This window comes from Poecile atricapillus, chromosome Z, assembly GCF_030490865.1.
Source record: "Poecile atricapillus isolate bPoeAtr1 chromosome Z, bPoeAtr1.hap1, whole genome shotgun sequence".
NCBI classification, from domain to species: Eukaryota; Metazoa; Chordata; class Aves; order Passeriformes; family Paridae; genus Poecile; species Poecile atricapillus.
The window spans coordinates 134122708-134136897 of record NC_081289.1 but is presented as its reverse complement, the minus strand read 5'-3'; the positions used below and the strand labels follow the sequence as shown (position 1 = coordinate 134136897).

The following is a 14190-nucleotide window of genomic DNA, read 5'->3' as shown; positions in this document are numbered from 1 at the left end:
TGGATTCATGATTCATAGAATGAGTTTTAGAGGAAAATCTATTTTGTTTTGACATTTTCAAACACTACAGTTTATTTTTTATTATTGTCTAATTTATTTGAACACTTATGCATACTTTTCATTAGTTTATCTCTTGATACACTGATGTTCTGGACTTGTTAATTATACCTTTCTCCACTTGCTGATGTTTGCAAGGTATGTTACATGCTGCGTATGTGTCAAGATTCTCAGTCAATGCTCTTAATACAGAATTAAAGATGATTATAAGTTAGAAGTTTCATTGCTGACAAAGAAATTTTTTTTCTGGCTAAAGAATTTAAAAAAATTATTCTTCTACTTTCAGTTTGATTCTTGAATGTGATTTTTTTGTAGGCATCACAGTTTCTCTTTTTCTGTTCTGGGATTTTTATTTGTTTGAAAGTAGTTAGGCAGTTAAGCATCAAGCACACCTTATATTAAGCCAGTTATCTACAGAATTTCAAGTTTGTCAAAGGCCAGAATTTCTATTCACAATTTGCACATACATATGTGCACATACATATGTACCTTATGGTGTTAAGCATATTTTTATATATATGTGTGTGGTGTTGTTGTTGTTGTTGTTATTATTATTATTATTATTATTATTATTATTGCTATTACTATTATTACTATTATTACTATTATTACTATTATTATTATTATTATTTAAACAGTATTACATGTCTTGTACGCATGCTTTGAACTCTTGAACTCATTCATTTTGGGGTAAAACAATAATACCTTTTTCTCCTGTAACATCAGCAACTTGCAAGGATGCATAATATTGAGGAAATAAGGGTGTTTTCTGTGTTTTGCCCTTTTATATTTTTCTGTGACAGAGGGTCCTCACTCAAGATCATAGAATGAAAACAAGCCAAATCAGTCAGTCTGTTTCAAAACCAGTCTTATTCTGCTCTTAATTTTTTTTTTGCTTTATAACTGATTGATTAAAAAATTATTAATGTTGTACAATTATGCCAACAACTGACTTCAGTGTATTTTATATGTGGACGTGCAGATTTTCAGATGGTAATTATGACTGCAAGATTCTTGTTTATAACTATCTTTCTACTTCTAACAGGTTTCAGGAGGAGAGGATGAAATTCAACAGCTGCAAAAGGCTTTACTAGATTATCTGGATGAGAACACAGAAATTGATGCATCATTAGTGGTAAATTTCAGCTTTCTTTCATCAGGAATTTATATAAATAATTTCAGTAACATGTACTGAAGAAAATTATTTTGGATTATATATATTAGTGCTTCAGTTAAATTGTCACCCTAACATATACTGTTGATTATGTTTTCAAAAATAATGTTGATGCATTAGATTTCCTAAATCTCATTATAAATCAGTTAATTATTTTTCTGTAACTGTTGGTTTTGTTTTCTGTGCATCCTGCTCTATTTCTCCAGTTTTCTCGGAAGTTTTATGTAGCTCAGTGGTTCCGTGATACAACTATGGAGACAGAGAAAGCAATTAAATCTCAGAAGGATGAGGATTCATCCGAAGGAACTCATCATGCAAAAGATGTTGAGACCACAGGACAAATCATGCATAGAGCAGAAAGTCGCAAAAAATTTCTTCGTAGCATCATTAAAACCGCTCCATCTCAGTTCAGTACATTAAAGTATGTTTCAGTATCACTTACTTCTTTATTAGCCATGCTTTTGATGTTTTAAATAATGTTTTTGTGAACATGTCCTGATTAACGCATGGAATTTATTTCAGGATGAATTCTGATACTGTGGACTATGAAGATGCATGTTTGATTGTTCGCTACTTGGCCTCTATGAGGCCGTTTGCCCAGAGCTTCGATATTTATTTGACACAGGTAAACTGTGACTGGAAGTCTTAGTATAGTGAGACACAGTTGGCTTCTGATTCCAAACACTTTCACAGCCATGTGCTGTATCTGTCCACTGTTGAGCAGAGGTATTTTTGGGCCATGATAACACCATGTGCTTTCAAATTCTGTATTGATGGCATAAGTGATTAGGTTTCTTTTTCTTGCATGCATTTTGTATGTTATCATGTGCACACATTATTTTATTTATTACTGTATGGCTGTGGCAAAATTACTGTATGCACACAGTGAGAGGATCATTACAAAGTGTTGAAATAATTTTCACAGCTTTTGTAAGATGTGTGGTCCTTTGGTAAGATTAAATCATTAAATTGAGCTTAATTTTATTTGAAAGTAAAAGCCAGATTGCCCAGTTGTTTGCAGTGCATGTTGCTGTCACTTTGGAAGCTGCTGCTTGATCAGTGTAATTTGTTTTTTTTTTCTGGGAGAAGGGCACTAACCCTGACACAGTGACATGTTTGAAATTCAGTACTAGTTTAGGTTGCACTACTTAAGTTGATCTGCATACTTAGAGTGCCCATATCCAACTCTGCTGTTAAAAGAACCATGGTGAAAATCACAACTGAATGACAAAAGTAAAATTTAAAGTTAAGAATCTTACAACCCATTTTAGAGAAGTAGCAAATAATTATAAATGTCAGTTCAGTTTTCAGAAATTTCAGTTTTCAGTACCATGAAACATCACTTACATGCACCTTTTTATTCTCTGAGAAGATAAAGTCATCTTTTAGTTATTATTTTAGTAATATTATTTGTATGTTATTTTGCTCTTGTTATTTTTGCTCTTGATTATTAATTTGTACCTTCCCAAAACAACTGAATCTTTGTTTTTGTTCTCTTCTAGATTCTGCGTGTACTTGGTGAAAATGCAATTGCTGTTCGAACAAAAGCCATGAAGTGTTTGTCTGAGGTGGTTGCTGTAGACCCCAGTATTCTAGCCAGGGTAAAAAAGAAAATATTTACCATGCACATATTACCCTTATACATTAATATAAAATAAATCTTTATTCTGAATCTTTGTTTCATATGTTCTTTTTAGCTGGATATGCAACGAGGAGTTCATGGGCGGCTAATGGATAACTCCACTAGTGTACGAGAAGCAGCTGTGGAGCTGCTTGGACGATTTGTGCTGTGCCGCCCTCAGCTTGCTGAGCAGTATTATGACATGCTGATTGAAAGAATATTGGTATGGTGGTACTTGTGGTATTAATGGTAAAATAAGTGGCATTGGAAAATTTGCTTTTAACTGAGCATGTTTAATAAACTGGAATTGTTTGAATGGTCAGCCATCATGCTATTAAGAACAGCCTTGTAAAATGCACTACTTGCTTCTAGAGAGGCTTTGTTACATTGAAAGGTGAACTTCTACAGAAAATTGTACTGCATCAGGACCAGGGTTATATTCTTTTTTGATTCCATTATTAATGCTCAAATTAGCTGTGTCATGGTTTAAGCCCAAATATAAGTTTAGCACACATCATGCAGCTGCTCACTCAACTCCTGCATCACTTATCCCCACCCTGGTGGAATGAGCAGGAGAATTGCACTAAAAATTTTATAATTTTTCTTATCTTGAGATAAGAACATTTAATAATTGAAAATAAAGTAAAATACAATAATAATTATAAATAATTATGATAAAAAGGAAAAAGCCATTGATGCACAAAGCAATTGCTCACCATCTGCTGACTGATGCCAGAGCCCCGTTCCCAAACCTAGATTGGCTGTGCTTTCTGATAGCTCCCCCTGGTATAAATAACAGGCATGACATTCTGTGGTGGGGAGTATTCCTGTATCGCTTTGGCCAGTTCTGGTCACCTGTCCCGATATGCTCCCTCCCAGTTTCTTTAGCCTACCTCCTCAGTGGCAGAGCATGAGACCAGGAAGGAAAAAAAAGTCCTTGACTTAGGATAAATATGACTTAGCCAAAACCAAAATATCAGTGTGTTATCAACACCATTCTCATTCTGAATCCAAAACACAGCACTTTAACTGCAGCTGAGAAAAAATTAACTCTACACTAATTTTAACCAGGACAAGGTGAAATAAGGAGTTTTGCTGCATATTTCAAGTCTGAAATATGGATCATTGAGGGCAGCTTTTGTATGCTATTTTTAGTGTTTTGAAAGGTTTATTCATTTTTTTACAAAATAGAGGGTTTTTTTGTTTAGGTGTTCAATGTTAATTTAACTGTTGGATAATATTAGCTTACAGTATCCATGTCAGGATTTTAGTCAAGTACTACACATTTGCTATAGTTACATGATAAAACAAGTTTGTGAGGGCTTTTGGAGATAAATAGATCATGTGCATACAATACTAGATAAAGCAGTTAAACCTGATATTCAGATTCAACAGATTTTGAGTAAGGTGATATGAAGTTCCTCGTCTGTCTCCTTAGATGAAGTCTAGTAAAATGGAAATGACTGCCTGTATGTATCTTATCTGTAAGTTTTATCCAAAGGCTTTAAAGTATCCAAGGGCTCCAAATTATCTATAGGGAATCTTATGTGTTCCAATAAAGTAGACAAAGCATCATTACATCTGGCTTGTAAGTTCTTGAGTTTAGAAGTGGATTATACATTTGCAACATCATAAGCTCTTAGATAGGAGGGTGTAGATGGAGAAAATGTTTCAGCATTCTGGGAACTCAGCCTGAGCCTTTGGAACAAGTTATGATGAGCTTTTGTATAAATGCATTCCAAAAGATTTTAGTTGCCTGTTCTAAATAAATTTTGGGAGTCAAATTGGGTGATCTTCAAATATTAATTCATATAGAGCATAAATTACTGTTTCTGATTTGTTTTCAAGAGTGTAATTCTTTTCTCTTCACAGGATACTGGTATCAGTGTCAGAAAAAGAGTAATAAAAATACTTAGGGATATCTGCATTGAACAACCAACTTTTCCCAAAATTACAGAAATGTGTGTGAAAATGATCCGGAGAGTCAATGATGAAGAAGGCATTAAGGTAGAATGAAACATATCCTTCAGAGTTTTAATTATTGTTACTTTAGTGTTTCCCTATTGTGAAAAAATAAAAAAATATTTCATTTCTCCTTTGTAATATTTATGACTTATGAATTTTTAAGAGCTGATATTTTAGCTTTCTGTAATTTTCTCTTCTCTTTCTTCTCTATCCTCTGTTTTCTGTAACTTCTCGCTGACAATCTAAATATTTTAAATATTTTTATTTAATTTATTTTTTATTTTTATTTGAGAGATTTGTTTTCTTCTTGCAAGTGTTTTCTCTGGTTCTTCTCTTTTCTAGCAAGTAAAATTGACATATAAAATTTCGATTTCTGCAAATCAGTAAATTTTAAGTAAAAATTAACTAATTGACATTAACATATGCCATATATAATTTTTAAAGTTATAAAGTATTAATCTGTGCTAATTTTGTATTAATTCTGAATGTTCAGTGAGGCAGTTATTCGCCTGAAATGTTGCTTGTGTGCTCATACGCTACCCTTTGTGCAGTGTGTATGTGAAGAAGAGCACAAACCTAATACGATGTGTGAAATAATAAACCTGATAACGGTTTTGTTGAATTTGACAAAATACTTTTTAAATTGTTGAGTAATTAGGGATACACCTGTAATAATTTTGTATCACACTTTGCAGCAGATACTTTTACATCTTGAGGTAGATTAATGTAAATTGGCTTCCTGAAAAGACTCTTAATCAACAAGCAGATGAACAGCTAAAGCCAAGGTGCTGCTGGAAAGGAAGAATGACCATGTTCTCTCCCTTCCTTCCTCTTACCTTTCTAACAAAAAGAAAAAACGAGGCATAAACTTCAATGCATTTTTAACAGTTCCATAAATGAGAAGTAATTTTGGAATAATTTTTGTTCACTTGGAATAATTTTTTGTTCACTTGAATTCTATTCTATATTTTTCTCTATTCAAAAACATTGGAAGGTAACATACTTTGTATATTTGAGTGTAGAGACTTGACTTCTCTCTCTTTCCTGCCTTGTCACAGCTGTTTTGTAAGCTAAATGAACCTACCACTTGCTGCTGCAGTTCTGCTTTAAGGATTATTTTTTCAGTTGTCAGCTTCTCAGTCAGCTGTGTTTTTCTGAGGAATACCAATTAATGCAGGAAGGTGATAACTTTATTTTTTGTAGCATTAGTTCCCATTGTTTCATTTTGCTGAAGTTTGACATGAGATCAGTATAAGTCCTGTAATAGTAGATCTGGGTCTGTCTCAGATAACATTTCCTACTATAGTCTCATTTAAGTTGCATAATTCCTTATAAAAAGGCACAGATCATCAGCACATCTGTTGTATGGATGTATTAGAAATAATACTTATGTGACAGTGTAAATTTATTTATGCTAGTATTTTATTTTCCTTCAGAAATTAGTAAATGAGACATTCCAGAAGCTCTGGTTTACTCCAACTCCACACCATGACAAAGAAGCAATGACAAGGAAAATACTAAACATCACTGATGTGGTATGTTAAACAAATTTGGGTTGTATGCAAAATTGAATTTTGTTTTTAGTATCTTATAAACAGTATCTGTATTTTTTAAACACAGTAATATGATGGTTTCCCCTTTATGTTTCAGGCATGAAATGTATGCTAAAAATTTTCACATGATTGAGCAGGCTGTAGGAAATTGTAAATGCTCACTAATCTGCTGGCAATAATAACTGTGACCACACTATTCAGATTTTATCAAGTACTTGTTCGGTTAAAACACAACCAATTTCTATTGTATGTAACATTCTACAGGAATTGCTACTAGCAGTGTATAGTTAAGTCTACCTAAAAACTTGTCTCTTGAAAGAAAATTTTCCTCAAACAATTGATAACCTTTTTTGGTAAGCTTTGTAAGCTGTTTTAATAAATACAGGCTCATGTTTCTACTAAGAGTAAACTGGTGTATGCATAATTGTATCTTACTTTTACTGAACAGCAAATTAAATAGCGTATCTCCAAAGTAACAAAGTCTGCTTCAGATAAAAATGCTTTAATTTGTAGTGAAAATACATTGTATAAAACCACTGTGATGAAAAGATGTTTTAATATCAATTCAAGAATATAAATTTCAAATAAAAAAACTCACTTCATTTCTTAAAATTATAGATTTAGACCTCATTTTACTTTACAGCATTTTAAAAAATTAGAGCCTAGTTTACATTTTTCCTGTCTGAGGATCAGTCAGTCGGTTTGACTTCTGTTTAATTCTCAGTTCTCCTGACAGTTCTAATTTGAACCACCTGTGTGTTGCTCCTGACATATAATACCAGTAAAGGCTTGGTTTGTTTATATAAAAATACATATATATGTATACCCAACTAAATATGTGTGTGTGTGCATGTACTTCTCTCTGGTGCACAGACACAAGGGAGTGGCCTGAAAATGTGTCAGGGGAGGTCTAGGTTGAAAATCAGGAAGACGTTCTTCCCCAAAGGGTGGTTGGTCACTGGAACAGGCTCCCTAGGGAAGTGATGAGTACCAAACCTGGCAGAATTTAAGAGGTGTTTGGACAACGCTCTCAGGCATATGGTCTGGCTCTTGGGGTGTGCTGTGCAGGGCCAGGAGTTGGACTTGATGATCCCTGTGGATCCCTTCCAACTTGAGAGATGCTGTAGTTCTATGATACACATACATGTTCATTTTCAAAGTCAGGATTGTATTTATACATTAATTTGTGCAAAATTTTCTACAAAACATAAGCTTATCTTGCACTAGGGAGAGCAATCTCCAGGAAAGCATTGTGGGCTTTGTGTGGTATGAAACACAAATTCTAGAGTCACTTAAAAGATGGAAACTATTCTTCAAATGCAGAAGACAGTTTCTGATCTCCGTTGTTCCTAATGTGTATAGAAATGTATGCATGTTTGCTGTTCTTTTGAGATAATATCTGTATTGAAATATTTTTTCCTCAGATGCCTTGTTTATTAACCAATTTATTCTCAAAAATACTTATAGGTTGCAGCTTGTAGAGATACAGGGTATGATTGGTTTGAACAGCTTCTTCAAAACGTAAGTAATGAATTTTGAATGTATATTATAATCATTATTAGAATTTTAGTGTTCCTTTTACTTCTAAAGCACATAGAACGGGAACCCCAAGAGCAGTCCTACAATCGACAATTGTAATAATAATAAATTCAATTTCTGCTCTTTAACATCTGACCTGTTTTTCTGTCTTTCTCAGTGCACTTTTCTTTGGCATTAGTTTCTTTCTTTGCAAATTATCTTTTAAAAATACTTCATTTCTTGGTTTTGGGAGTAGTTTCATTTTTTTGTTTAATTTCATTAGTTCTTCAATAATGACTGACGTAACACAAAGTCCACAGCTGAGGTGGACTTAATTCTGAAATAAGGTATCTACTGATGTTGATTTTTTTAAATGGTAGATAAGTGTATTTTCACATCCAACATATTTTCTACACAATTTATGGAAGTAGTGAATCTTCAGACTATAAGTTACTTCTGCATTATATTCTACTTATGTCTAATACCAATATTTTTAAGAATTGAGCTTGGTTTGTTTATATCTCTTAACCTGTGTTATCATTTTCTACATCATGCATGCACTGGTTAATGTTCAAGCAAGGAAATCCTTTGATTCCACTCTTGCCTCAAGTGTCATGAAAATAGGTTGTTAATTACATCAGAGCCTCTTCACTAAGAACATCTTTACTGAAGGAAAGTCTATAATAAGGTCTCAGTCCTTCTTAGATACTAGAAGAATCTTCATGGCCACAATTTTAGTACCCAAACTCATATGTAAAAAGTTTAAATATTCATACACAGCTATGTTAGATCCTCATTTGGTATTTTAGCTTAGTGTCGAAAAGATTCATTTTGAATTTGCACTTTATTTCTCTAAGCATTTTAAAAATCTTTGAACTCCTGCTAGCTCTTGCATTATTTTATTAAGCGTAGAGCAGCTTTCATCCTGATGCAAAAAGTCAGGAGAACTACTATGGATTTTCATTGCAGTTACTTTTTCTTTACTTATGTTGCTTTTTTACTATCCATAATTCTTTCTTTACCATATAAGTTTTATGGAGAATTAAATAATTTTGTAATCTAAAATCCTTGTGTATCTGTAGTAATTGTTTTAAGACCAGCATGTATCCTATACAAATGAATGCAGCTTAACACTAAACCATTTTCTGTTTCATCTGCTACAGCTTTTGAAGTCAGAAGAGGATGCCTCATACAAACCTGTGAAGAAAGCCTGTACTCAGCTAGTTGACAATTTGGTTGAGCACATTCTTAAATATGAAGAATCTTTATCAGGTAATATTATTTAAAACTCAGCTAAAATCCTTCGCATTTTTTATGATACTGTAACAGTTCACACTTCATTGTTTACATTTCATTGTAAAAAGCTACTGTCCTGGAATTCCTCTTAAAAGCTGATTGTAATAAGTCATTGTTCTTAAGTAATGAAATTTTAAGCACTATGTAATAAATAATAAGACTTCCCTAATCTTCACCAGCTAACCAATATAGTAGAACTACCTTTAAAATAAATAACTGGTTCAAACTTTCACATCACTAAAACCAAAACTAACATGGCATGTTTTATTTGCATTAGTATGTTCTATAGGTAATAGGAATCATTGGCATAGGAAACATTTGCAGTAAAGAGTTTGAAAGCAAGTGATGTCTTTGGTGCATGTTTGCTTCTTTTTCAAGTCTTTGTGGTCCCATATAAATGTTAATACATTATGTTCTCATTTCTAATAAGACATTCTATTTTGATCTTTAAAGAGATGCAATGAAAGAGGTACTGGAAGAGTGTTTAGGCCATATGTTTTTCATTGCTTAAACAGTACTTGGTCTTACTATCCCTTTTGTATTTTCTAATCTTTTGCAGATTCTGACAATAAAGGTGTGAATTCTGGTCGCTTGGTTGCTTGCATAACCACTCTGTTCTTATTCAGCAAAATAAGGCCCCAGCTAATGGTCAAACATGCAATGACCATGCAGCCATACCTGACCACTAAATGTAGTGTAAGTAAAGAAAATCAGTCTTTTCCCTAGATAATTGAGCATGAAAATGAACATCTGTCTTGTATACTTGAGGAAATTTAAGGTAGGAAAAGAAAATGTAATAAAAGTGTGGAGTGTTTTCATGAGCATCATAGCTTTGGAAGTTACTAGATCCTTTTGATGATCCCTATAGCTTTTAAGATGTTCTTCCTCACATTCTGCTTTCATATTTTGCAGCCAAATGAAACTGAAACCTGTTCTGCATCTTTCCCAGTTTTTCTCCCTTCAGAAAATAGTTTCTTAGAATTGTTTTAGTTTACAGTCACAGTCTTAAAAGTAATTAATGTTTAAACTATGAATCTTAAGACTAAGGATAAGGTTCCATAAGATAGAGTGATCTAATATATAGCAGATAAAAGAAAACGTCTTATTTCTTTCTCTTCTAGACTTCATTTCTTACTTCTCTAGCTCTAGTGCTCTTGTATTTCTCTGTAAGACATTGTAGAGAGCTCTAACACTGAAACCCACCCCCACTCAGGTCTCTGAATCCTTGCAATGGTTTCTGCCATTTTGATCTGGCACCCTGTATGGTTATAAGGAGCAGGGCAGGATCATGCACCCGTTGCTCAAGGATGATGAGCATGAGTGGGTACCAGCAATGCCATTCAATAGGTGAGCTGCCCAGGGCAGGCTTAAGGGGTACTTCTTACCAACTTAGATTGTAGATACGGCCTGGCATTTTCCAGGCATTTTCCATGTTCCATAGGGCACATTTACAACAGTCTCTAAGAGCTATTTCTGAACAAACAGTATAGGAAAGACTTGTCTAAATATTTACTTGCTGCTGCTCATTTAGTCAGTTGCCAATGATTTGTTTTGTATTTACACAGGTTGAGATGAATCACAAAATTACCACTGACAGCTCGAACATGTCAAATAGCTTGATACTAGCATTCAGGATTTATACTATCCTGGTTAGCAAGCTGGATTTGTCAAAAGTCCATTTCTAGCAGGATGTCTCTTTAACAGATGTTTTCCATAGATTCCAGACTTAAAATATACTTGCAGTCATCATAATGTAAACCAGTAGTAATTTTAATTGTAATTTCTACACTTGTGCACATTATTACTTTTCATTTAAGGTGCATTACGTCATTGCGCAACTTCATTTTGTTGCTGGTACCTGGTTTTCAGGTGTTATGTCTTCTCTAGCGTGCATATCTCAGGAAGAATTCCTAGATTTCTTGTAAGACTTCAGAAAATTATCAGACCCAAAGGTTTTCACATCTGGCACAGCCTTGATAAGATGTGTAATTCTGCTTATCCAGACTTTTTTTCCCCAGAATGCCTGTGGTAAACAAAACTAGATTTCATAATAATATATAATCTAATAGCAGTTGTAAAATATATAAATATTCTTTCAGATATTTACCAAATATCTTAAATAAGTTGGACTTTTTAACTGTCTGTACATAATAATAGTACTTAGCTTATCCATGACCGGAAGTGTTAAACACTATAAATGCTGTTGTTTCAGACCCAGAATGATTTCATGGTGATCTGCAATGTTGCAAAAATCTTAGAGCTTGTAGTGCCACTAATGGAGCACCCAAGTGAGACCTTTCTTGCCACTATTGAGGAAGACCTCATGAAACTCATCATCAAATATGGCATGACAGTAAGTTTTTAATTTCTACTATTCTATTGATTCCATTTCACATGACTTTAGTTTAAAGACAGTCTTATCTTCATTATGAAGATAACTTTTGAGCAATGAAAAATCAGTGTACTTGGTTTATCAGGATTTACATGTGTTTTCTCTGTATTTTAATGAGTATGAATTGGTTTTCAGAGCAGTCTGGGGAGGCACATTATGTTATATCTGTTAGATTGTTAATTTTAGTTCAGCATAGCTTTTTCCTGCAAAACTTAACAAGAATCTCAATTTAAACTTCTGAGTAGATAATTTATTTGTGTTTTCTTGCTTCGAGGTTGTTCAGCACTGTGTGAGCTGTCTTGGGGCTGTTGTGAACAAGGTCACCCAGAACTATAAATTTGTATGGGCTTGTTTTAACAGATACTATGGTAAGCAAAATCATAACAATTCTCACTTTTCAGTTTTGAATACAAATTTTATCTGAGAGATACCCCATTTAAACACTGAGATAAAAAACTTTTGTTTTACTACAGGTGCACTTTCTAAATTAAAAAATCAACACCAAGAAGACCCCAACAGTACAATACTTACTGCCAATAAACCAGCACTCCTTAGATCACTTTTCACTGTTGGAGCACTGTGTCGCCATTTTGATTTTGATCAGGAAGATTTTAAGGGCAACAGTAAGGTAAAATAACTTTCATTTATTCTCCATGTCTTAGGTATATTGAATGCTCCATTTTAATTTGAAAGCACATAATTCCTAGTCCACCTAAGGTATATATTTTTTCCTAATGCATAAGGTATCATTTTCTGGTTTTTAAATACATGATATTGCAAGGACTGTGCAATAAAGTTGTGTTTCTCCATTCCTTTTTTATGTATGTTCTTTATATAAAAGATTAAAAACGTCTATTCCATCTTCAAATGGCTATTAATTTTGTTTTAATTTGCCCAGGTTAACATTAAGGATAAAGTACTTGAACTGCTGATGTATTTTACGAAGCATTCAGATGAAGAAGTACAGACAAAAGCCATTATTGGTCTTGGTAAGAAATATTAATAGTTTTTTATTATTCTGCTCTAGTAAAAATGCATGTGAGTCAGTAGGAATTCATGTATTTGTGTAGTCACAGAAGAGGTTACTTAAAATCAAAACTTACTGCATATTTTGTTTGAGAACTGGTCATAGCAAAGCTGTCAAAGGGTTGCTAGTTGCATAAGTCTGCAGCAGCTTGGGTGCTTTTGACAGTGAACGTCTTTTGATGTGTGACCAAGCTGTAGAGGGCAGCAAATTTCCAAGGTAATGAAGATGCTATTTTTTTACTCCACATGCAAGTAATAATCCAAACCTTGTTTTTCAGTCCACAAGGTAAAAAAGGATGGAAAAACTTGGAACATTTTAGGGGTAGGAGCAGACATTCTGCAGGAGTCAAGGGAACTGCTGTTTAAAATAGCTGGATGGCCTTTTTGAGATTAGTATGGCATTTCAGTGATTTGCAGTAGAAAATGAACTGCCACTCAGGGATAAAAATTGTAGATCTGAGAAAATCTTGTTTGGGCAGATAGGTCTTGGTGTCTGGAAGAGTTCAATTCTTGGTTATTGCTTGGTCTAAAATAAATTGTCCCAAAGGCATGAAAGCCTCCATTGTATGATTTAACTGTGGGCAAGAATTTCCTTCTTTATGTTGCTATTTAGGTGACTTTTTAGATATTCTACTGTAACAGGCTAGGGAGGGCTGTGAGGATAAGGATCAAGACTGAATCTTCATTTCATATTCTGAGAAATACCATTTCAAGACAGTTGAAAAGGATTAATGGCATTGGAGTTGTCTCTGTTGCAGGAACAATGGACTACTTGCAGCTTTTCTGGACATAATGTCAATGTACATGACACTAACCTATAATCTAGTCCAGTTTAATTGCACTCTGCAGAATATCATGTGTTGGGTAGGGTCTGTATTCCTAACCATAGAGATGATCACTCTGCTCATGAATATGGAGTATGTCATATTTGCCAAAAATGTTTCTAAATTACAGACTGAACTGTGAACTGTTTTGTCAGTAGTCATTCTTCAGATTTTTTTTCTGCCTGTAAACATATCAATCTTTATTTTATTTAAACCTCACTGTTTTTAGTGATATATTGATTTCATCCAAGTACTGATTCTGAAGATAGCTGGTGAATGTATGGAGATGTGGTAGACAGTGCAAATTTCAACCTCAGTCTGGTCACTGTGCAACGTTATCAGACTCATTCAGTGTTCATGATCAGCAGTACACTGAAAAGGATTAGCAAGCTAACTCAACATTTATATATGACGAAAAGGGTCATGTGAAAAATGTACTTTCCTATCAGCCTGTCACTTTAGTGACAGGACACTCAACAGGTTTAGCCTTTGCTTCAGGATGTGTCACTGCTCTTGAGGGATTAAGCTTAATCCTAACGTTAATAATCGTGGTTGTGCTTCTTTTCCAGATATGTACTTGCAAAGCAAGTTGAGGATATAAATTCTTAGTAAATTTAGCTAAAGGTTTAGGTGCCTAACAGTAAATGTTTAATCATCCAAGTTCAGTGCTTACCCTAAAGATTCTTAACAGAGTGAAAACAAAGGTGTGAAGAGAAATGTTGTGACAGCATCTCTGAGATGTGAATTCAGTTCTTAAAAAAACA

At 33.8% G+C, this 14190-nt stretch overlaps 1 protein-coding gene across 7 annotated transcripts in view; it reads left to right on the top strand.

Annotated features, from left to right (window-relative positions):
• Positions 1–14190, top strand: part of NIPBL (NIPBL cohesin loading factor) — a 147143-nt gene that overhangs the window by 122600 nt on the left and 10353 nt on the right. For all 7 annotated transcript variants that reach the window (XM_058864285.1, XM_058864288.1, XM_058864281.1 and 4 more), the window contains 14 exons: positions 1103–1192; positions 1438–1652; positions 1754–1856; positions 2734–2832; positions 2929–3075; positions 4725–4859; positions 6254–6352; positions 7838–7891; positions 9052–9160; positions 9744–9880; positions 11397–11537; positions 11851–11944; positions 12050–12204; positions 12475–12565. In XM_058864285.1, coding sequence (XP_058720268.1) covers positions 1103–1192; positions 1438–1652; positions 1754–1856; positions 2734–2832; positions 2929–3075; positions 4725–4859; positions 6254–6352; positions 7838–7891; positions 9052–9160; positions 9744–9880; positions 11397–11537; positions 11851–11944; positions 12050–12204; positions 12475–12565 — 1669 coding nt within the window. The remainder of the gene's footprint in view (positions 1–1102; positions 1193–1437; positions 1653–1753; positions 1857–2733; positions 2833–2928; positions 3076–4724; positions 4860–6253; positions 6353–7837; positions 7892–9051; positions 9161–9743; positions 9881–11396; positions 11538–11850; positions 11945–12049; positions 12205–12474; positions 12566–14190) is intronic.